At 41.3% G+C, this 21,914-nt stretch overlaps 2 protein-coding genes and 3 pseudogenes across 3 annotated transcripts; 2 read left to right on the forward strand and 3 right to left on the reverse strand.

Annotated features, from left to right (window-relative positions):
- Positions 1–1,024: 1,024 nt before the first annotated feature.
- LOC133822881 (probable inactive purple acid phosphatase 2) lies at positions 1,025–4,026 on the forward strand. Its single transcript, XM_062255340.1, has 2 exons — positions 1,025–1,945; positions 2,307–4,026. Exons 1-2 carry the CDS (start codon positions 1,250–1,252, stop codon positions 3,597–3,599), a joined length of 1,989 nt encoding a protein of 662 aa, XP_062111324.1. The 5' UTR covers positions 1,025–1,249; the 3' UTR covers positions 3,600–4,026.
- An 81-nt stretch (positions 4,027–4,107) lies between these two features.
- Positions 4,108–11,981, reverse strand: LOC133822882 (putative SNAP25 homologous protein SNAP30). 2 transcript variants are annotated; one of them, XM_062255342.1, is made up of 7 exons: positions 11,812–11,981; positions 5,336–5,834; positions 5,045–5,138; positions 4,780–4,910; positions 4,594–4,691; positions 4,450–4,511; positions 4,108–4,400 (listed from the first exon to the last, which is right to left on the reverse strand). In XM_062255342.1, the coding sequence occupies exons 2-7, from the start codon at positions 5,777–5,779 to the stop codon at positions 4,363–4,365; spliced, it is 867 nt and encodes a 288-aa protein (XP_062111326.1). In that variant the 5' UTR covers positions 5,780–5,834; positions 11,812–11,981; the 3' UTR covers positions 4,108–4,362. The 2 variants fall into 2 exon arrangements, with proteins under 2 accessions (XP_062111326.1, XP_062111325.1); XM_062255341.1 differs by lacking the exon at positions 11,812–11,981 and adding an exon at positions 6,089–6,241.
- On the forward strand, positions 6,780–9,686 carry LOC133822883 (probable inactive purple acid phosphatase 2; annotated as a pseudogene).
- LOC133822884 (putative SNAP25 homologous protein SNAP30) lies at positions 9,870–11,573 on the reverse strand (annotated as a pseudogene).
- Positions 11,982–16,889: 4,908 nt separating the features above from the next.
- On the reverse strand, positions 16,890–19,142 carry LOC133821217 (putative SNAP25 homologous protein SNAP30; annotated as a pseudogene).
- Positions 19,143–21,914: the final 2,772 nt, after the last annotated feature.

The raw sequence follows: 21,914 nt of genomic DNA on the forward strand, positions 1-21,914 counted from the left end.
CCCGAGCCGGGTACTAAATCATGTTGTGACTATTTCGCTAATCCACTCACTAAGACCGTCTCGAGCCTTATACTGCAAATATATCCACATAATAATGTGGTCTTAATCATTTATCACATATAATCACATTTATGCCCTTAACGGGCCAAAATTATAAATATGCCCTTATGAACAACAAACGGTCCACATGCATATTTAATACTCATAAACACGCATATAATATATTCATATAATCATATTAATCATGCATGTCACATTGTCACGCATTTAACCAATTAAACATACATATATCTAATTATGTCCTCCCAATATGCTAATCAAGGCATTAAGCCCTATCAACGATTTTGTGTTGTTACAAATAGTAGACACACAATGCATAATTAAAGAAATAAAACGATAAGAGAAATTGAACCTTAAAATAATAGACTCAAGAAAGACCACTTTGCCTATCAAAAAACTTTTGACATATCTAATTTCAAAGCAGCTCGATCCATATGACCAGTCTTATGATGATTAATAGCATGGGTTAACTCTTAAGCAATAAGAATGGTATAAAAAAATAGTTTATACTTTTTTAGACCTATCAAATTACCTATTTGGAACTTGTGTTTTGACAAATTATTTTTTGGACCCTGTGTATTTGTAAAATGGTTCAAATAGAACCTAAAATTCGATTTTGGTCAAAGTTTTTTAAGCTAAAATTACAAATAATTCTAAAAACTAATAATTTAAAACAAAAAAAAAATCATTTTGCTTAACATCTGTATTGTTATATTCGATTTTTTTATTATCAAAATTGATTTATAAATCTATTTCAATCATTTCATAAAACACAAAATTCAAAAAAGAATTTATCAAAATACATGTTAAGCACACAATAACACAAAAAACTGCATTAAAAAAAGTAATAAACCTTAGAAAGTAGATAGGTTTGCGTTCACGTTCACAAGCATTCTAGATATGATTTTATATAAAAGTGGAGCAGAGACTAATGGGTCTAAAGTCTTGAAGTTTGGTAGCGTGTTACTAACAATTTGAGGCTAAGTAATTATAAAGATTGCTTAAGAAAGAAAAGTAAGATTAACAATACCTATCATCATCATCATCATCATCATCATCATATCAAAATGCAAATAACATATTAATATAGTGAACAACTCGAGCTAACTTCGGGCAAAAATTCTGCATCTCTACACTGCAGGTGCAGGAAAAGTACCGTGGTCTTCTTCTTCTTCATTTCCATGACACCATGACCGTTTCTCTCAAACCCATCGTCTTCTTCTTCCTTCTCTCAACGCTTTTCTTCGCCATAACCCAACAGGTCTCGATCTCTCTCAACACGACCACCCTTTCAAAATCCGGGGACTCCGTTCTAATCCAATGGTCCGGGGTCGACAACCCCTCCAAGCTTGATTGGCTCGGAATCTACTCGCCGCCAAGCTCCGACCACCACAACTTCGTCGGATACGTTTTTCTTTCCAAATCTCCGTCGTGGGAATCCGGGTGGGGTAATATCTCGATCCCTTTGGTCAACCTCCGATCCAACTACTCGTTCCGGATCTTTCGATGGACCGAGTCAGAGATCAACCCCAAGAAGCGGGACCATGATCAGAACCCTCTTCCAGGGACGAAGCACCTGTTGGCGAGCTCACAGGTGCTCGGGTTTCAGCAGGGTCGTGGGCCGGAGCAGATCCATTTGGCGTACACTGACCGGGAAGACGAGATGCGGGTTATGTTCGTGACAGAGGACGGGGGTGAGAGGAGGGTCAGGTATGGGAAGAGAGAAGGCGAGCTTGGTAACGTGGCGGTGGCACGTGTGGGGAGGTATGAGAGGGAGGACATGTGTGACTCCCCTGCCAATGAGAGCGTGGGTTGGAGAGATCCAGGGTTTATTCATGACGGGGTTATGAAGAATTTGAAAAAAGGAGTCAAGTATTATTATCAGGTAATCTCTACTACGAACTCCTCACTTAAGTTTTTTTTTTTTTGTTATTTATTGTCAATTTTAATTACTTGTTTGTTGATTCTGTTTATAATGAGTACTAAAATTCTTTTTGTTTGAATTAAAACTCATAGTGACATCTTTGTAATGATTGTATTATGTTTATCACCTAAAGTTCAAGAATTGTGGTTGCAATTTAGCGAAAAAAGAATTAGGATGTTCCGTTTTAAGCGTTTCTGGGTAAAGTTAATGACCAACCTCAATTCCCTATGGATATGTGAAGTCTTTTTATTTGTAAAGTAAAGTTAGTTACCCATTTGAAGGATTTATTCACTCTATGTGTGTCCCATAAATTTACCAACAGGTTGGTAGTGATTCTAAAGGTTGGAGTACAATTCACAGCTTTGTGTCTCGTAATGGGGACTCTGATGAAACCATAGCTTTCATGTTTGGAGATATGGGAACGGCAGCACCATACTCAACCTTTATTCGTACACAAGATGAGAGCATCTCCACCATTAAGTGGATCCTCAGGGACATTGAAGCTCTTGGGGACAAGCCTGCTTTCGTCTCACACATTGGAGATCTCAGCTACGCAAGAGGCTACTCTTGGATTTGGGACCAATTCTTCAATCAGATTGAACCGGTTGCATCTAAACTTCCATACCACGTTTGCATTGGAAATCACGAGTATGACTGGCCTCAACAACCTTGGAAACCTGATTGGTCCTGGTCAGTGTATGGAACAGATGGAGGTGGTGAATGTGGGGTACCCTACAGCCATAAGTTTAACATGCCCGGGTATTCTTCAGAGCCGACTGGAACCCGAGCTCCAGCCACTCGGAATCTGTTTTATTCATTTGATATTGGATCTGTTCATTTTGTTTATATATCAACTGAGACCAATTTTCTTCCGGGAAGCAAACAATATGAGTTCATCAAGCATGATTTGGAGTCTGTTAATCGAACCAAGACCCCTTTTGTGGTTTTCCAAGGGCACAGGCCAATGTACACTACAAGCAATGAACTCAGAGATGGTCCATTGAGGGAGAGAATGCTAAAGCACTTGGAGCCTTTGCTAGTGAATAACAATGTGGCTCTTGCCTTGTGGGGTCACGTCCACCGGTATGAGAGGTTTTGTCCACTGAATAACTTCACTTGTGGAAGTTTAGGCCTAGTTGGCGAGAAATTGAAGGCATACCCTGTTCATGTTGTGATTGGCATGGCCGGACAAGACTGGCAACCTATTTGGAAACCCAGAGATGACCACCAAGATGTCCCAGTCTTCCCACAACCTATTAGGTCTATGTACCGTGGAGGTGAGTTCGGGTATACAAGGTTGCTTGCTACAAAAGAGAAGCTCACTCTTTCATACATTGGAAACCATGACGGTATAGTACATGATAAGGTGGAGATTCTAGCATCTGGACAAGTTCTCAATGGTGGGGTTAGTACATATAGTGCTGATAACGATCTAAATGCTGTTGAAGCCACTCGTGAAGGTAAAGTTGAATCCAATTTCTCTATGTTGGTCAAGGGAGCTAGTATTTTGGTTCTTGGGGCTTTTATAGGTTATGTTCTTGGTTTCATTTCACATGCGAGGAAAGGGAATGTCCCGGGAAATAGTTGGACTCCTGTAAAGAGCGAGGAGAATTGAAGTGGATACTACAAGTGAACCAAACCACTGGTTAACATACAGAGGATTTGATTTGCCCTGTATTATATCTAGTGTTGGCAGGCTATACGAGGCTCTGCTGCTGTTTAGATTTGGCAGGCTAGGTTCTGAGGATGAAGTTATATGACCAGAATCTGCTTGTGTGAGTGCAAAGATTGGACCTCCTATGTACATATTCGAGGTTCTTTATGACAAAAATCACATGATATATGCACAAGGCATGGTCATGATATACAAGACTTGAAAAATGTAATTTTTTAAAATGTATTATTCGTACTGTTCAAATAACACACAGCTGTATCCTGTATCCTGTCTCTGCATTATTTCCTTGAAAGCCCCTCTTTCCATCTCAGTTTTGAATGCGAAAATTTTCCAGTCTAATAAAGTGGTGTTATTTTTATTTTTTTCATTGGGTCTTCTTATCGTTAGACCTCTCCTCTTTTAACACTTGAAAATGTCTCTGCTGTAAGTAATGTTTGTATACAATTCCTAACTGAAGGGATCTCTAAGTGCGCTTGTTTAAGAAGTGAGAAACAGAGAACAGAATTAAGTACAAGAAAATTTATCTCGTGTTATTGCATACATTGGCAGAACAGGGGAAGAAAAATACAACTTGTAACAATCAAAAGAGAAGAAAAATACAACTTGTAACAATCAAAAGAGAAAATTGTTTTGAAAAAACAAATTACAATATAATTACACTTGTGCAAAACTTGGTAAGCTGTTTAAATGCATCTGTCACTCCTTACTTTTCTATCAATCGGCGTGCACGTTGATTGGCACCTTTCACTCGAGAGTTGAGTTCATCCACGGCGTGCACGTTGATTGGCACCTTTCACTCGAGAGTTGAGTTCATCCACATCGTCGGAGACATGATCAAGAGCTTTGTTTTGCCTGCAATTTCCAGCATTTGAGACTATATACGAGCGAAAGAGAGAGAGAGCAGTACCTCAAAAGAATATGGAGAGATACTGACCTGTTAAGTTCGCTTCCCATGTCTACAGCCATGTTCTTCAAGTCACCCAAAATGTTGCTTAAATCCGACAAAGCATCATCTTGCTTTGTCTTCTCAACCTGGTAATCGTAACCCATTACCATGTAACCTCAAATTCTTGTTTCTTAATCTAATTACACACATAATATATAATCCCTGAAAACCAACCTCAACTTTCTGCAGGGCACCTGTCGTTTCAGAGAGTGGGGTCTTTGTAACTGACCTTCCAGTTGGTACAGGCTCTAAACCAAACTTTTGCCTCTGCTCCAAGTTGTTTTCACTCCTTTTGGAAGCATTGTCTGTTGAACCAATATTGTAAATTAAAAGTCCAAAGCCATAGCGAGTCAAGACCCAAAGGTGAAAATTTTATAGTCTTGCTCAACCATTTTGGAAAACATATGATCTCAAAGTTAGCACATAGAAAGGTAGCCACCTGCAGTTGTAAGAGGCCCGGTAATGTCTCGGGTCTTCTTCGGTTTCCAAGTCTTAGAAAACATGCCCCCAAGATTATTTAAAAGCTTTTCTCCCTGTTGTTTTCAGAGTCACATATGGTCAAAAACAACCAATGGGAAACCCCAAAATATGAATAAAAACTAGAAAACTGCAAATATTTAGAAAAATATCATTGGAAGTTAACTTTTTTATCACAAACAATCAAGAACAGAAAGCTTACGAAAAATAAATTCCAAATCAAACACTTCCCATAATCAAAAAATGGACTCACCCGACTCAAATCCTTGTCTATATCAACAGCCATCATATGAGTCCGGGTAATTTGCTCACCCTGCTGGTCTAACATCTCAAGTGTCCTAGTAGCATCCTCCCTAATATCTTCTGCTATCTTCAAACAATTGTTAACACTCTTTGTCGTTTCCTCAGCCTTGTACAGAGCATATTTTTCTAGTTCTTGAACACTCTTGTTCTCTATCCCACCCGAATCGCGAAAATCGTTCTTGTACCTGTCCCCTCTTCTCTTCTCAGTATCATCTTCAAAATCTGGCACAATTAGCATTTGTTCAGAAGAAGTTCTTCTGGCAGGTTTAACTATGTTCTGTTCGGAATCTTTGTTGTCTGAATCAATAGGGTTCGTAGTTGTAGCTGAAAATCCAGGATCTACTGATTTCTGCTTAGAAATCTTATTAGCCGGTAGTTTCATAAACCCAAACATTTTCACCAAAAAACCTTTGATATATAAATGGGAAAGACCAAATCAACAATGGTACCTGAAACCATAACATAATGTTTTTGGTTGGATTATATCTCATTGTACTTGAAAGAAAGATTAAATAAGATGAAAAAAAAACCCAATTACATTATCAAAATTCAAAAGTATTCTAAATGAACCAACCAAAGTAAAATGGAATCGGAATCATGGACTTTTTGTATCTTAATGTTTTGTCTAGCAACAACATATAGAAGGTCTAATAACAATAATGTTTCAAAGAAATAGAAGCAGAGCCAAAATCAGAGTACTTACCCCCAATAACAAAGATCCAGAAAGGATATGAAGAAAGATCAGAATAGAGATTTTGAAAACAATTCAATAAGAAAAAAGAAAGAAAAAAAAAAGAGAGGCGCCGCTAAAAAACAGAGAAACTGTATGGCTCCTTAAAACCTCAAAATAATCTTTTGAGTTTCATTAAATTTATGACCATTAATTTGTTTTCCCCCTTTTTAAAGTCTTGATATTCAATGCTTTTATTGTCCCACGTACGTTTGTGTTGGACCGAATACTTTCATTCATGGATGAGTTTTTTTTTAATTGCTTTTTTCTAATATACCCATTCACTGTCCAAAAATAACAAAAATACTGTTACACGATAATTTTTTTATAAGATTCTATTATTTTATAATCGCCCTATAATATACATTTCACTAAATTAATAATTTAAAATAAAAAAAAATTATTTTGTTTAACATCTTTATTATTATATTTAATTTTTTTATTATCAAAATTTATTTATAAATCTAATCATTTTATAAAACTATAAATTCAAAAAATAATTTATCAAAATACATTGTCTATTGTCTAAGAAGACAGGCAATGACAATAACACAAAAATCTGCATTAAAGAAGGAATAAACCGTAGAAAGTAGACAGGTTTGCGTTCACGTTCACAAGCATTCTAGATATGATTTTATATAAAAGTGGAGCAGAGACTAATAATTTTTTTGGTAGCATTTTACTAACAATTTGAGGCTAAGTAATTATAAAGATTGCTTAGGAAAGAAAAGTAAGATTAACAATACCTATCATCATCATCATCATATCAAAATGCAAATAACATATTAATATAGTAGAACAACTCGAGCTAACTTCGGGCAAAAATTCTGCATCTCTACACTGCAGGTGCAGGAAAAGTACCGTGGTCTTCTTCTTCTTCATTTCCATGACACCATGACCGTTTCTCTCAAACCCATCGTCTTCTTCTTCCTTCTCTCAACGCTTTTCTTCGCCATAACCCAACAGGTCTCGATCTCTCTCAACACGACCACCCTTTCAAAATCCGGGGACTCCGTTCTAATCCAATGGTCCGGGGTCGACAACCCCTCCAAGCTTGATTGGCTCGGAATCTACTCGCCGCCAAGCTCCGACCACCACAACTTCGTCGGATACGTTTTTCTTTCCAAATCTCCGTCGTGGGAATCCGGGTGGGGTAATATCTCGATCCCTTTGGTCAACCTCCGATCCAACTACTCGTTCCGGATCTTTCGATGGACCGAGTCAGAGATCAACCCCAAGAAGCGGGAACATGATCAGAACCCTCTTCCGGGGACGAAGCACCTGTTGGCGAGCTCACAGGTGCTCGGGTTTCAGCAGGGTCGTGGGCCGGAGCAGATCCATTTGGCGTACACTGACCGGGAAGACGAGATGCGGGTTATGTTCGTGACAGAGGACGGGGGTGAGAGGAGGGCGAGGTATGGGAAGAGAGAAGGCGAGCTTGGTAACGTGGCGGTGGCACGTGTGGGGAGGTATGAGAGGGAGGACATGTGTGACTCCCCTGCCAATGAGAGCGTGGGTTGGAGAGATCCAGGGTTTATTCATGACGGGGTTATGAAGAATTTGAAAAATGGAGTCAAGTATTATTATCAGGTAATCTCTACTACGAACTCCTCACTTAAGTTTTTTTTTTTTGTTATTTATTGTCAATTTTAATTACTTGTTTGTTGATTCTGTTTATAATGAGTACTAAAATTCTTTTTGTTTGAATTAAAACTCATAGTGACATCTTTGTAATGATTGTATTATGTTTATCACCTAAAGTTCAAGAATTGTGGTTGCAATTTAGCGAAAAAAGAATTAGGATGTTCCGTTTTAAGCGTTTCTGGGTAAAGTTAATGACCAACCTCAATTCCCTATGGATATGTGAAGTCTTTTGATTTGTAAAGTAAAGTTAGTTACCCATTTGAAGGATTTATTCACTCTGTGCTGTCCCATAAATTTACCAACAGGTTGGAGTACAATTCACAGCTTTGTGTCTCGTAATGGGGACTCTGATGAAACCATAGCTTTCATGTTTGGTGATATGGGAACGGCAGCACCATACTCAACCTTTATTCGTACACAAGATGAGAGCATCTCCACCATTAAGTGGATCCTCAGGGACATTGAAGCTCTTGGGGACAAGCCTGCTTTCGTCTCACACATTGGAGATCTCAGCTACGCAAGAGGCTACTCTTGGATTTGGGACCAATTCTTCAATCTGATTGAACCGGTTGCATCTAAACTTCCATACCACGTTTGCATTGGAAATCACGAGTATGACTGGCCTCAACAACCTTGGAAACCTGATTGGTCCTGGTCAGTGTATGGAACAGATGGAGGTGGTGAATGTGGGGTACCCTATAGCCTTAAGTTTAACATGCCCGGGAATTCTTCAGAGCCGACTGGAACCCGAGATCCAGCCACTCGGAATCTGTTTTATTCATTTGATATTGGATCTGTTCATTTTGTTTATATATCAACTGAGACCAATTTTCTTCCGGGAAGCAAACAATATGAGTTCATCAAGCATGATTTGGAGTCTGTTAATCGAACCAAGACCCCTTTTGTGGTTTTCCAAGGGCACAGGCCAATGTACACTACAAGCAATGAACTCAGAGATGGTCCATTGAGGGAGAGAATGCTAAAGCACTTGGAGCCTTTGCTAGTGAATAACAATGTGGCTCTTGCCTTGTGGGGTCACGTCCACCGGTATGAGAGGTTTTGTCCACTGAATAACTTCACTTGTGGAAGTTTAGGCCTAGTTGGCGAGAAATGGAAGGCATACCCTGTTCATGTTGTGATTGGCATGGCCGGACAAGACTGGCATCCTATTTGGAAACCCAGAGATGACCACCAAGATGTCCCAGTCTTCCCACAACCTATTAGGTCTATGTACCGTGGAGGTGAGTTCGGGTATACAAGGTTGCTTGCTACAAAAGAGAAGCTCGCCCTTTCATACATTGGAAACCATGACGGTATAGTACATGATAAGGTGGAGATTCTAGCATCTGGACAAGTTCTCAATGGTGGGGTTAGAACATATAGTGCTGATAACGATCTAAATGCTGTGAAGCCACTCGTGAAGGTAAAGTTGAATCCAATTTCTCTATGTTGGTCAAGGGAGCTAGTATTTTGGTTCTTGGGGCTTTTATAGGTTATGTTCTTGGTTTCATTTCACATGCGAGGAAAGGGAATGTCCCGGGAAATAGTTGGACTCCTGTAAAGAGCGAGGAGAATTGAAGTGGATACTACAAGTGAACCAAACCACTGGTTAACATACAGAGGATTTGATTTGCCCTGTATTATAGACGTATTTGTAATTAGAGAGCTATATCTAGTGTTGGCAGGCTATACGAGGCTCTGCTGCTGTTTAGATTTGGCAGGCTAGGTTCTGAGGATGAAGTTATATGACCAGAATCTGCTTGTGTGAGTGCAAAGATTGGACCTCCTATGTACATATTCGAGGTTCTTTATGACAAAAATCACATGATATATGCACAAGGCATGGTCATGATATACAAGACTTGAAAAATGTAATTTTTTAAAATGTATTATTCGTACTGTTCAAATAACACAGCTGTATCCTGTATTCTGTCTCTGCATTATTTCCTTGAAAGCCCCTCTTTCCATCTCAGTTTTGAATGCGAAATTTTTCCGGTCTAATAAAGTGGTGTTATTTTTTTGTTTTTAATTGGGTCTTCTTATCGTTAGACCTCTCCTCTTTTAATACTTGAAAATGTCTCTGCTGTAAGAAATGTTTGTATACAATTCCTAACTGAAGGGATCTCTAAGTGCGCTTGATTAAGAAGTGAGAAACAGAGAACAGAATTAAGTACAAGAAAATTTATCTCGTGTTATTGCATACATTTGCAGAACAGGGGAAGAAAAATACAACTTGTAACAATCAAAAGAGAAGAAAAATACAACTTGTAACAATCAAAAGAGAAAATTGTTTTGAAAAAACAAATTACAATATAATTACACTTGTGCAAAACTTGGTAAGCTGTGTAAATGCATCGGTTACTCTGTACTTTTCAATCAATCGGCGTGCACGTTGATTGGCACCTTTCACTCGAGAGTTGAGTTCATCCACATCGTCGGAGACATGATCAAGAGCTTTGTTTTGCCTGCAATTTCCAGCATTTGAGACTATATACGAGCGAGAGAGAGAGAGAGAGAGAGAGAGAGTAGTACCTGAAAAGAATATGGAGAGATACTGACCTGTTAAGTTCACTTCCCATGTCTACAGCCATGTTCTTCAAGTCACCCAAAATGTTGCTTAAATCCGACAGAGCATAATCTTGCTTTGTCTTCTCAACCTGGTAATCGTAACCCATTACCATGTAACCTCAAATTCTTGTTTCTTAATCTAATCACACACAATATATAATCCCTGAAAACCAACCTCAACTTTCTGCAGGGCACCTGTCGTTTCAGAGGGTGGGTCTTTGTAACTGACCTTCCAGTTGGTACAGGCTCTAAACCAAACTTTTGCCTCTGCTCCAAGTTGTTTTCACTCCTTTTGGAAGCATTGTCTGTTGAACCAATATTGTAAATTAAAAGTCCAAAGCCATAGCGAGTCAAGACCCAAAGGTGAAAATTTTATTGTGTTGCTCAACCATTTTGGAAAACATATGATCTCGAAGTTAGCACATAGAAAGGTAGCCACCTGCAGTTGTAAGAGGCCCGGTAATGTCTCAAGTCTTCTTCGGTTTCCAAGTCTTAGAAAACATGCCCCCAAGATTGTTTAAAAGCTTTTCTCCTTGTTGTTTTTAGAGTCACATATGGTCAAAAACCAACAATGGGCAAATCCCAAAATATGAATAAAAACTAGAAAACTGCAAATATTCAAAAAAATATCATTGGAAGTTAACTTTTGTATCACAAACAATCAAGAACAGAAAGCTTACGAAAAATAAATTCCAAATCAAACACTTCCCATAATCACAAAATGGACTCACCCGACTCAAATCCTTGTCTATATCAACAGCCATCATATGAGTCCGGGTAATTTGCTCACCCTGCTGGTCCAACATCTCAAGTGTCCTAGTCGCATCCTCCCTAATATCTTCTGCTATCTTCAAACAATTGTTAACACTCTTTGTCGTTTCCTCAACCTTGTACACAGCATATTTTTCTAGTTCTTGAACACTCTTGTTCTCTATCCCACCCGAATCGCGAAAATCGTTCTTGTACCTGTCCCCTCTTCTCTTCTCAGTATCATCTTCAAAATCTGGCACAATTAGCATTTGTTCAGAAGATGTTCTTCTGGCAGGTTTAACTATGTTCTGTTTGGAATCTTCGTTGTCTGAATCAATAGGGTTCGTAGTTGTAGCTAAAAATCCAGGATCTACTGATTTCTGCTTAGAAATCTTATTAGCCGGTAGTTTCATAAACCCAAACATTTTCACCAAAAGCGCTTTGATATATAAATGGGAAAGACAAAATCAACAATGGTACCTGAAACCATATCAGAATGTTTTTGGTTGGATTATATCTCATTGTACTTGGAAGAAAGATTAAATAAGACGAAAAAAAAACCCAATTACATTATCAAAATTCAAAAGTATTCTAAATGAACCAACCAAAGTAAAATGGAATTGGAATCATGGACTTTTTGTATCTTAATGTTTTGTCTAGAAACAACATATAGAAGGTCTAATAACAATAATGTTTCAACGAAATAGAAGCAGTGCAAAAATCAGAGTACTTACCCCCAATAACAAAGATCCAGAAAGGATCTGAAGAAAGATCAGAACAGAGATTTTGAAAATAATTCAATAAGAAAAAAGAAAGAAAAAAAATGAGAGGCGCCGCTAAAAAACAGAGAAACTGTATGGCTCCTTAAAACCTCAAAATAATCCTTTGAGTTTCATTAAATTTATGACCGTTAGTTTGTTTTCCCCCTTTTTAAAGTCTTGATATTCAAAGCTTTTATTGTCCCACGTACTTTTGTGTTGGACCGGATACTTTCATTCATGGATGGGTATTTTTTTATTGCTTTTTTCTAATATACCCATTCATTGTCCAAAAATAACGAAAATACTGTTACACGACAATTTTTTTTATAGGGCTATTATAAAATATTAGGAGAAGAGATGAGCCAGAGTGAATGAGATAATTTTCTGAGTATTTTATTTCAATGGGGTGATCGTCTATTTATACAAATATGTGAGTCATAAATTAGGAAACTAAAAATAATGAATAGTAATTATAATTAATGGTAATTAATTGAAAAGATTTGGACATCTATATATATATTTATTATTTATAATACTTCACATTGGATGTCCATGATAACTGCCTCATTAAAAACATTGCCGAAAAAAACCTAATGAGACAAAAACTCGATCAAGGAGAAAAGAGTGTAGTATGAAATCACTCCCCCTCATTTGGTAGTCTTAGAGATCTTTTAATCGACGCTGTTATCCCTGTTTCCTCCCCACACACGTGGCATAGTATACTAAGTCCATGGGCTATCGTGCAGGGACCCGAGACTGAGACCGAGGCCAATGAACGGGGAAGGAGTGAATCCTGGTGGCCCAAACATTAGTAAGCCCAACATTATCCATTGGACATCCCCGCGCCAGATAAGTCGGGACCATGAATTTGACACGTTTTGTCTTCCCGGACCCAGTATAAGGTGTTGTCCAGGATGCGAATTAGGAGGATGTCTCCGAGTCTAAGAATGGACCGGGACGATAGTGGATGAACCCGGGTTTTGATAAACGAACCAGGGTCCTGGTAAATGGATCGGGATGTTGGTAAATGAACCCGGACTAGGCACCCGAGTTGGGTATGATAAACTGTCCCCGACATTGACATCACCCCGAGAAACATGGGGTTTTTCCTCCTCAACTAACCTATAGAAGAGGTTACATACAGAATGTACGTCGTTATTCAGAACAGTACTGCCACTACTCTAATGGGTCTTGTCCCCCGGATCTCCTTAGAAGCCCACGTGAACCAGACTGAAGTTGCGTATTGTTGCCAGTCGTACAGCGTGGTTATGTTCGAAGTGGCCCAATGGGCCCTGATTAGTATATTTTATTTGATAGAACCCTTTGTATTAAGCCTCCGTTAGTGAGCAAATCCTAATTACATCCATATTGAGCCCATATTAGTCCAGCCCAAATCCAGTGCATCCAACTGCCTATAAATAGGGCCAGTTGTGCACTGTAGAGAGGATGCGAATTTTCTCTTGTAAGCAATTACTCTGCTCAAACCTCCAGAAAACTCCATTGTCAAAAGCTCTCTAAGCTTTAATACAAATGACTCATGGACTAAGGCTCATTAACGCCCCAACCATGTAAAAACTTTGCTTGCATATTCTAAATCCTTTCTTTTTAAGCTCTCTTATCTTTCATAATTCTAGTTTCCAAAAAACTCGGTAAATATTTTGATGCTTTCATTGAGAGTCGATGAAAGTTTTCAAAAAAGAAAATATCGAATATCTGTAACAATGGTGAACACGAGACATACTACGTTCGATCCTGCTCGCCAACAATAGTAAGGCAATGGGGAGCAATTGCCCAATCAACCTCTCCCTCAAGACCAACCTAAGGATTCACCCTATCAAATGCCCCAGCCTAACGATTGCCAGAATTTTGAGGACAAGGCAGACTACGAGGAGGGTTACTATGAGGACGACGAGGAAAATCAAGGGGGATACCAGGAGCATGAAGTTGAGGATCCTACTATCCCTGAAGAAGAAATGGAGCCCGAACAGGAGGACCCAGAGGTGGTCAGACTGAAGCAACAAATCCTGGATCAAGAGGCCAGGATAGCTTAACAAAAGGAAGCCACCTGCCAGATTCAAGAATCCCTCCTGGCCCTTTAGGCCTTCATTGCCGCCCATGGATTGGCAGCCAATCCTCTAGCTGTTCCTCCTCCAGGAACATAGTCCCTGACACCACTAGTTAGGACCGGCGCACCAGAAAATACGAGGCCGATCCCTCCTCCGGGACCAAATCCCGGAGACGGCCCATCTAACCCAGCTCAAGAAAAAGGGAAGGCCAAAGCGGCTGACCCTGTGGGAAAATAAAACCCCCAAAGGAAAACTCATCCCGTCCCGAAAACTGGGGCCAACTCAGGGTCGCTCCCTAGGAAAGAGAAGATGTGTCCCGTCCTAGGACAGGATCATCCAATAGATCCGCAAGGGATGCACCTGCAGGGTGCCAAGCCCCGAGCTGTCCCTAGACAGACCAAATGGGAACAACGTTTCCACCCTCAGCGCCTCTGTGAATAAGGATCACTGAGGGCGCCAGCGTGCGGATGAGCTAGAAGCCATTAGTTCAGGGGATGACACATCCCAGATAGACCTGCATGATGGTCTGAATGCCTGAAAGGAGTGGGCACGCAAGGAGAAGATTTGCCCCCAAGGGGCAGATTTGAGGAATAACCTCAACGACAGGAGGAACGAAAGGGTCCCCCCTGGATGACAGAATGGCCAGAAAGTTCATGGAACAGCTGGCCGCATTAAAGAAAGTCATGGACCGGTTAGTTTGGAAACAAGAGGGAGGAGGTTCTGATTCTGATGAGGAGGAAAAAGAACCATGCGCCAAACACATCCTGAATGTGGTGCTCCCGAATGGGTTCAAAATGTCGAACCTACCCGCCTACACCGTGAACACAGACCCTAGGGACCACTTATCCTGCTACAATCGGTTGATGACCGTGGCCCACGTCTGTGACAACGAAAAATGCCTGTGTTTTTCAATCACTCAAGACAGACCCACAGAAGAGTGGTGGAAGAGACTCAAGCCGAGATCTATCCAATCATGGTCCGGATTACAATCGGCATTCTGCAAGCAGTTTGTGGCCGCCATGAGGATGAACATGCAGATCAGCGCCTTCAATAATATTAAGCAGCTCCCCACGGAGACCCTAAGGGCCTACATCCAACGCTTCATGAAAGAAGCCTCCAAAACCAAGGTGGATGATGGATAGCGCCTGGTGGCCCTCCAGTCTGAGATTCGAGCCGGGTCCCCTCTCTGGGAAGATATGCAGCACAGTAAGGCGGCCACCCTTGAAGAATTCATAAGGAGGGCACAAGGCTTTATCAACTAGGAAGAGGCCCGGATCCAAGCATTCAGATGGCAGCCAGTCCCCCAGCCAAGTGCCCAAACCTTCCCCGGATAAGGGATGTATATCCTGCCAATCACTATCTGATGCCCCCGACGGCGCTAGGGTTGACGAGTACCACCAGAATGAACTTCACAACTTGGACGGTCTATGGTCCTGCCTCATCAGGATATGCGCCGACACAATCCACCCCATTCTCTAGATATGGTACGACACTGGTCGGGTATAGCACTACTCCTAACGGGGCCCAACTGTCTCTAATAGGGGGGGACAAAGGCAAGAGTAAATACCTCCTGGGGGAAGAGATCCGAGAAAGGACAGAACAGCTTCGAGCCCTATAAAAAGGGAAAAAAGGGCCTATGAGCCCCAATACTCAAAGTACATCAACTTAGTGGACACCAGGGAAAACATATACCTGGCCACAAGAAGTATGGTTCATTACCAGAAACCCACCCCCATGTTCAAAGGGGGAAAGAACTCGAGGGACACCAGAATAAGGTGCGCATATCACAAAGACGCAGGTCACTCGTCAGAGGAGTGTCGTTAGCTAAAAAATGAAATCGAGAATTTGATCAAGCTGGGTCATCTCCACCAGTGGGTCAGGATGCCCGTGGGAGTTCTGGGAATGTCAACAGCTCCCGGACAACCTGCAATCCTGGGAGAACCTGGATCGTACCAACCTCCCCAAGGAGGGTATGCTACAGGCCCGGGAGCACAGGCCCCTCAGGGGGCCCCAATTGTACAGGCACCCGAACTCGGGATGCCTTTCCCCTCTGGATCCGTGCCTCCACGAATAGATGGTCACGTGGCCACCATCTCGGGAGGACTGCACCTGGGTGGACCATCCCGGAATGATAAAAAACGATATCTCAACGAGCTCGACCATGACCATGAGGTATACGCCTTGGTCCAGACCCTGGCTCAACGCTTGAAGTTGATGAATTTACCCATCACCTTCACGGAAGAAGATGCCCAGAACGTCCACTGCCCGCATCATGACCCTTTAGCTGTCGATGCCCAAATCGCCAACAAGATGGTGTCCCGAGTGTTGGTGGATGACGGAAGTTCCGTCAATTTATTGTTCAAGCCAGCCTTCATTGCAATTGGTTTGACTGAGGCAGATCTGGCCTCATGCCCAACGCAGATCTATGGTTTCAATGGAGATTCAATACTCCCAATGGGGAAGATCCAGTTGCCCGTAACGTTGGGGAACGAGATCCAAGGCTCGTTCAAATTATGTACGTTCGTAGTGGTGGACTGCCCCACCGCCTACAGCGTCATCTTTGGTCGGCCCGCGCTGGTCAACTTCGGCGCTATCACCTCCATCCGCCACCTCTGTATGAAATTCCCCTACGACAACGGAGGGGTAGGAGCAGTTCGGGGAGATCAGAAGAGCGCTCGAAAGTGTTACCACATATCCGTTCAACCAATTTATATGGTCCGCGAAGAGCCTCTCGAGGAGGAGAATATTGATCCAGTCCTACCTCCTCCACCGGTGCGGAGGATGGTCTGGGAAGATGATGAATTGGATCTATGGATAGGGGCGGACCGTGCACTAAAGCCCATGAATTGGATCCAGCTTGATTAAGAAGTGAGAAACAGAGAACAGAATTAAGTACAAGAAAATTTATCTCGTGTTATTGCATACATTTGCAGAACAGGGGAAGAAAAATACAACTTGTAACAATCAAAAGAGAAGAAAAATACAACTTGTAACAGTCAAAAGAGAAAATTGTTTTGAAAAAACAAATTACAATATAATTACACTTGTGCAAAACTTGGTAAGCTGTGTAAATGCATCGGTTACTCTGTACTTTTCAATCAATCGGCGTGCACGTTGATTGGCACCTTTCACTCGAGAGTTGAGTTCATCCACATCGTCGGAGACATGATCAAGAGCTTTGTTTTGCCTGCAATTTCCAGCATTTGAGACTATATACGAGCGAGAGAGAGAGAGAGAGAGAGAGAGAGAGAGAGAGAGAGAGAGAGAGAGAGAGAGTAGTACCTCAAAAGAATATGGAGAGATACTGACCTGTTAAGTTCACTTCCCATGTCTACATCCATGTTCTTCAAGTCACCCAAAATGTTGCTTAAATCCGACAGAGCATAATCTTGCTTTGTCTTCTCAACCTGGTAATCGTAACCCATTACCATGTAACCTCAAATTCTTGTTTCTTAATCTAATCACACACAATATATAATCCCTGAAAACCAACCTCAACTTTCTGCAGGGCACCTGTCGTTTCAGAGGGTGGGTCTTTGTAACTGACCTTCCAGTTGGTACAGGCTCTAAACCAAACTTTTGCCTCTGCTCCAAGTTGTTTTCACTCCTTTTGGAAGCATTGTCTGTTGAACCAATATTGTAAATTAAAAGTCCAAAGCCATAGCGAGTCAAGACCCAAAGGTGAAAATTTTATTGTGTTGCTCAACCATTTTGGAAAACATATGATCTCGAAGTTAGCACATAGAAAGGTAGCCACCTGCAGTTGTAAGAGGCCCGGTAATGTCTCAAGTCTTCTTCGGTTTCCAAGTCTTAGAAAACATGCCCCCAAGATTGTTTAAAAGCTTTTCTCCTTGTTGTTTTTAGAGTCACATATGGTCAAAAACCAACAATGGGCAAATCCCAAAATATGAATAAAAACTAGAAAACTGCAAATATTCAAGAAAATATCATTGGAAGTTAACTTTTGTATCACAAACAATCAAGAACAGAAAGCTTACGAAAAATAAATTCCAAATCAAACACTTCCCATAATCACAAAATGGACTCACCCGACTCAAATCCTTGTCTATATCAACAGCCATCATATGAGTCCGGGTAATTTGCTCACCCTGCTGGTCCAACATCTCAAGTGTCCTAGTCGCATCCTCCCTAATATCTTCTGCTATCTTCAAACAATTGTTAACACTCTTTGTCGTTTCCTCAACCTTGTACACAGCATATTTTTCTAGTTCTTGAACACTCTTGTTCTCTATCCCACCCGAATCGCGAAAATCGTTCTTGTACCTGTCCCCTCTTCTCTTCTCAGTATCATCTTCAAAATCTGGCACAATTAGCATTTGTTCAGAAGATGTTCTTCTGGCAGGTTTAACTATGTTCTGTTTGGAATCTTCGTTGTCTGAATCAATAGGGTTCGTAGTTGTAGCTAAAAATCCAGGATCTACTGATTTCTGCTTAGAAATCTTATTAGCCGGTAGTTTCATAAACCCAAACATTTTCACCAAAAGCGCTTTGATATATAAATGGGAAAGACAAAATCAACAATGGTACCTGAAACCATATCAGAATGTTTTTGGTTGGATTATATCTCATTGTACTTGGAAGAAAGATTAAATAAGACGAAAAAAAACCCAATTACATTATCAAAATTCAAAAGTATTCTAAATGAACCAACCAAAGTAAAATGGAATTGGAATCATGGACTTTTTGTATCTTAATGTTTTGTCTAGAAACAACATATAGAAGGTCTAATAACAATAATGTTTCAACGAAATAGAAGCAGTGCAAAAATCAGAGTACTTACCCCCAATAACAAAGATCCAGAAAGGATCTGAAGAAAGATCAGAACAGAGATTTTGAAAATAATTCAATAAGAAAAAAGAAAGAAAAAAAATGAGAGGCGCCGCTAAAAAACAGAGAAACTGTATGGCTCCTTAAAACCTCAAAATAATCCTTTGAGTTTCATTAAATTTATGACCGTTAGTTTGTTTTCCCCCTTTTTAAAGTCTTGATATTCAAAGCTTTTATTGTCCCACGTACTTTTGTGTTGGACCGGATACTTTCATTCATGGATGGGTATTTTTTTATTGCTTTTTTCTAATATACCCATTCATTGTCCAAAAATAACGAAAATACTGTTACACGACAATTTTTTTTATAGGGCTATTATAAAATATTAGGAGAAGAGATGAGCCAGAGTGAATGAGATAATTTTCTGAGTATTTTATTTCAATGGGGTGATCGTCTATTTATACAAATATGTGAGTCATAAATTAGGAAACTAAAAATAATGAATAGTAATTATAATTAATGGTAATTAATTGAAAAGATTTGGACATCTATATATATATTTATTATTTATAATACTTCACATTGGATGTCCATGATAACTGCCTCATTAAAAACATTGCCGAAAAAAACCTAATGAGACAAAAACTCGATCAAGGAGAAAAGAGTGTAGTATGAAATCACTCCCCCTCATTTGGTAGTCTTAGAGATCTTTTAATCGACGCTGTTATCCCTGTTTCCTCCCCACACACGTGGCATAGTATACTAAGTCCATGGGCTATCGTGCAGGGACCCGAGACTGAGACCGAGGCCAATGAACGGGGAAGGAGTGAATCCTGGTGGCCCAAACATTAGTAAGCCCAACATTATCCATTGGACATCCCCGCGCCAGATAAGTCGGGACCATGAATTTGACACGTTTTGTCTTCCCGGACCCAGTATAAGGTGTTGTCCAGGATGCGAATTAGGAGGATGTCTCCGAGTCTAAGAATGGACCGGGACGATAGTGGATGAACCCGGGTTTTGATAAACGAACCAGGGTCCTGGTAAATGGATCGGGATGTTGGTAAATGAACCCGGACTAGGCACCCGAGTTGGGTATGATAAACTGTCCCCGACATTGACATCACCCCGAGAAACATGGGGTTTTTCCTCCTCAACTAACCTATAGAAGAGGTTACATACAGAATGTACGTCGTTATTCAGAACAGTACTGCCACTACTCTAATGGGTCTTGTCCCCCGGATCTCCTTAGAAGCCCACGTGAACCAGACTGAAGTTGCGTATTGTTGCCAGTCGTACAGCGTGGTTATGTTCGAAGTGGCCCAATGGGCCCTGATTAGTATATTTTATTTGATAGAACCCTTTGTATTAAGCCTCCGTTAGTGAGCAAATCCTAATTACATCCATATTGAGCCCATATTAGTCCAGCCCAAATCCAGTGCATCCAACTGCCTATAAATAGGGCCAGTTGTGCACTGTAGAGAGGATGCGAATTTTCTCTTGTAAGCAATTACTCTGCTCAAACCTCCAGAAAACTCCATTGTCAAAAGCTCTCTAAGCTTTAATACAAATGACTCATGGACTAAGGCTCATTAACGCCCCAACCATGTAAAAACTTTGCTTGCATATTCTAAATCCTTTCTTTTTAAGCTCTCTTATCTTTCATAATTCTAGTTTCCAAAAAACTCGGTAAATATTTTGATGCTTTCATTGAGAGTCGATGAAAGTTTTCAAAAAAGAAAATATCGAATATCTGTAACAATGGTGAACACGAGACATACTACGTTCGATCCTGCTCGCCAACAATAGTAAGGCAATGGGGAGCAATTGCCCAATCAACCTCTCCCTCAAGACCAACCTAAGGATTCACCCTATCAAATGCCCCAGCCTAACGATTGCCAGAATTTTGAGGACAAGGCAGACTACGAGGAGGGTTACTATGAGGACGACGAGGAAAATCAAGGGGGATACCAGGAGCATGAAGTTGAGGATCCTACTATCCCTGAAGAAGAAATGGAGCCCGAACAGGAGGACCCAGAGGTGGTCAGACTGAAGCAACAAATCCTGGATCAAGAGGCCAGGATAGCTTAACAAAAGGAAGCCACCTGCCAGATTCAAGAATCCCTCCTGGCCCTTTAGGCCTTCATTGCCGCCCATGGATTGGCAGCCAATCCTCTAGCTGTTCCTCCTCCAGGAACATAGTCCCTGACACCACTAGTTAGGACCGGCGCACCAGAAAATACGAGGCCGATCCCTCCTCCGGGACCAAATCCCGGAGACGGCCCATCTAACCCAGCTCAAGAAAAAGGGAAGGCCAAAGCGGCTGACCCTGTGGGAAAATAAAACCCCCAAAGGAAAACTCATCCCGTCCCGAAAACTGGGGCCAACTCAGGGTCGCTCCCTAGGAAAGAGAAGATGTGTCCCGTCCTAGGACAGGATCATCCAATAGATCCGCAAGGGATGCACCTGCAGGGTGCCAAGCCCCGAGCTGTCCCTAGACAGACCAAATGGGAACAACGTTTCCACCCTCAGCGCCTCTGTGAATAAGGATCACTGAGGGCGCCAGCGTGCGGATGAGCTAGAAGCCATTAGTTCAGGGGATGACACATCCCAGATAGACCTGCATGATGGTCTGAATGCCTGAAAGGAGTGGGCACGCAAGGAGAAGATTTGCCCCCAAGGGGCAGATTTGAGGAATAACCTCAACGACAGGAGGAACGAAAGGGTCCCCCCTGGATGACAGAATGGCCAGAAAGTTCATGGAACAGCTGGCCGCATTAAAGAAAGTCATGGACCGGTTAGTTTGGAAACAAGAGGGAGGAGGTTCTGATTCTGATGAGGAGGAAAAAGAACCATGCGCCAAACACATCCTGAATGTGGTGCTCCCGAATGGGTTCAAAATGTCGAACCTACCCGCCTACACCGTGAACACAGACCCTAGGGACCACTTATCCTGCTACAATCGGTTGATGACCGTGGCCCACGTCTGTGACAACGAAAAATGCCTGTGTTTTTCAATCACTCAAGACAGACCCACAGAAGAGTGGTGGAAGAGACTCAAGCCGAGATCTATCCAATCATGGTCCGGATTACAATCGGCATTCTGCAAGCAGTTTGTGGCCGCCATGAGGATGAACATGCAGATCAGCGCCTTCAATAATATTAAGCAGCTCCCCACGGAGACCCTAAGGGCCTACATCCAACGCTTCATGAAAGAAGCCT

Source organism: Humulus lupulus, chromosome 3, assembly GCF_963169125.1.
Source record: "Humulus lupulus chromosome 3, drHumLupu1.1, whole genome shotgun sequence".
Taxonomy (NCBI): domain Eukaryota; kingdom Viridiplantae; phylum Streptophyta; class Magnoliopsida; order Rosales; family Cannabaceae; genus Humulus; species Humulus lupulus.

What these genes read in the sequence shown, in the direction of transcription:
- LOC133822881 (XM_062255340.1), top strand. Translation starts at nt 1,250, where the DNA reads ATGACCGTTTCTCTCAAACCCATCGTCTTCTTCTTCCTTCTCTCAACG. An exon ending in GAGTCAAGTATTATTATCAG is followed by an intron (nt 1,946 to 2,306) that starts GTAATCTCTACT and finishes ATTTACCAACAG; the next exon opens with GTTGGTAGTGATTCTAAAGG.
- LOC133822882 (XM_062255342.1), bottom strand. Translation starts at nt 5,779, where the DNA reads ATGTTTGGGTTTATGAAACTACCGGCTAATAAGATTTCTAAGCAGAAA. An exon ending in TAGACAAGGATTTGAGTCGG is followed by an intron (nt 5,139 to 5,335) that starts GTGAGTCCATTT and finishes TGAAAACAACAG; the next exon opens with GGAGAAAAGCTTTTAAATAA. An exon ending in ACTCAACTCTCGAGTGAAAG is followed by an intron (nt 4,401 to 4,449) that starts GTGCCAATCAAC and finishes CTCGAGTGAAAG; the next exon opens with GTGCCAATCAACGTGCACGC.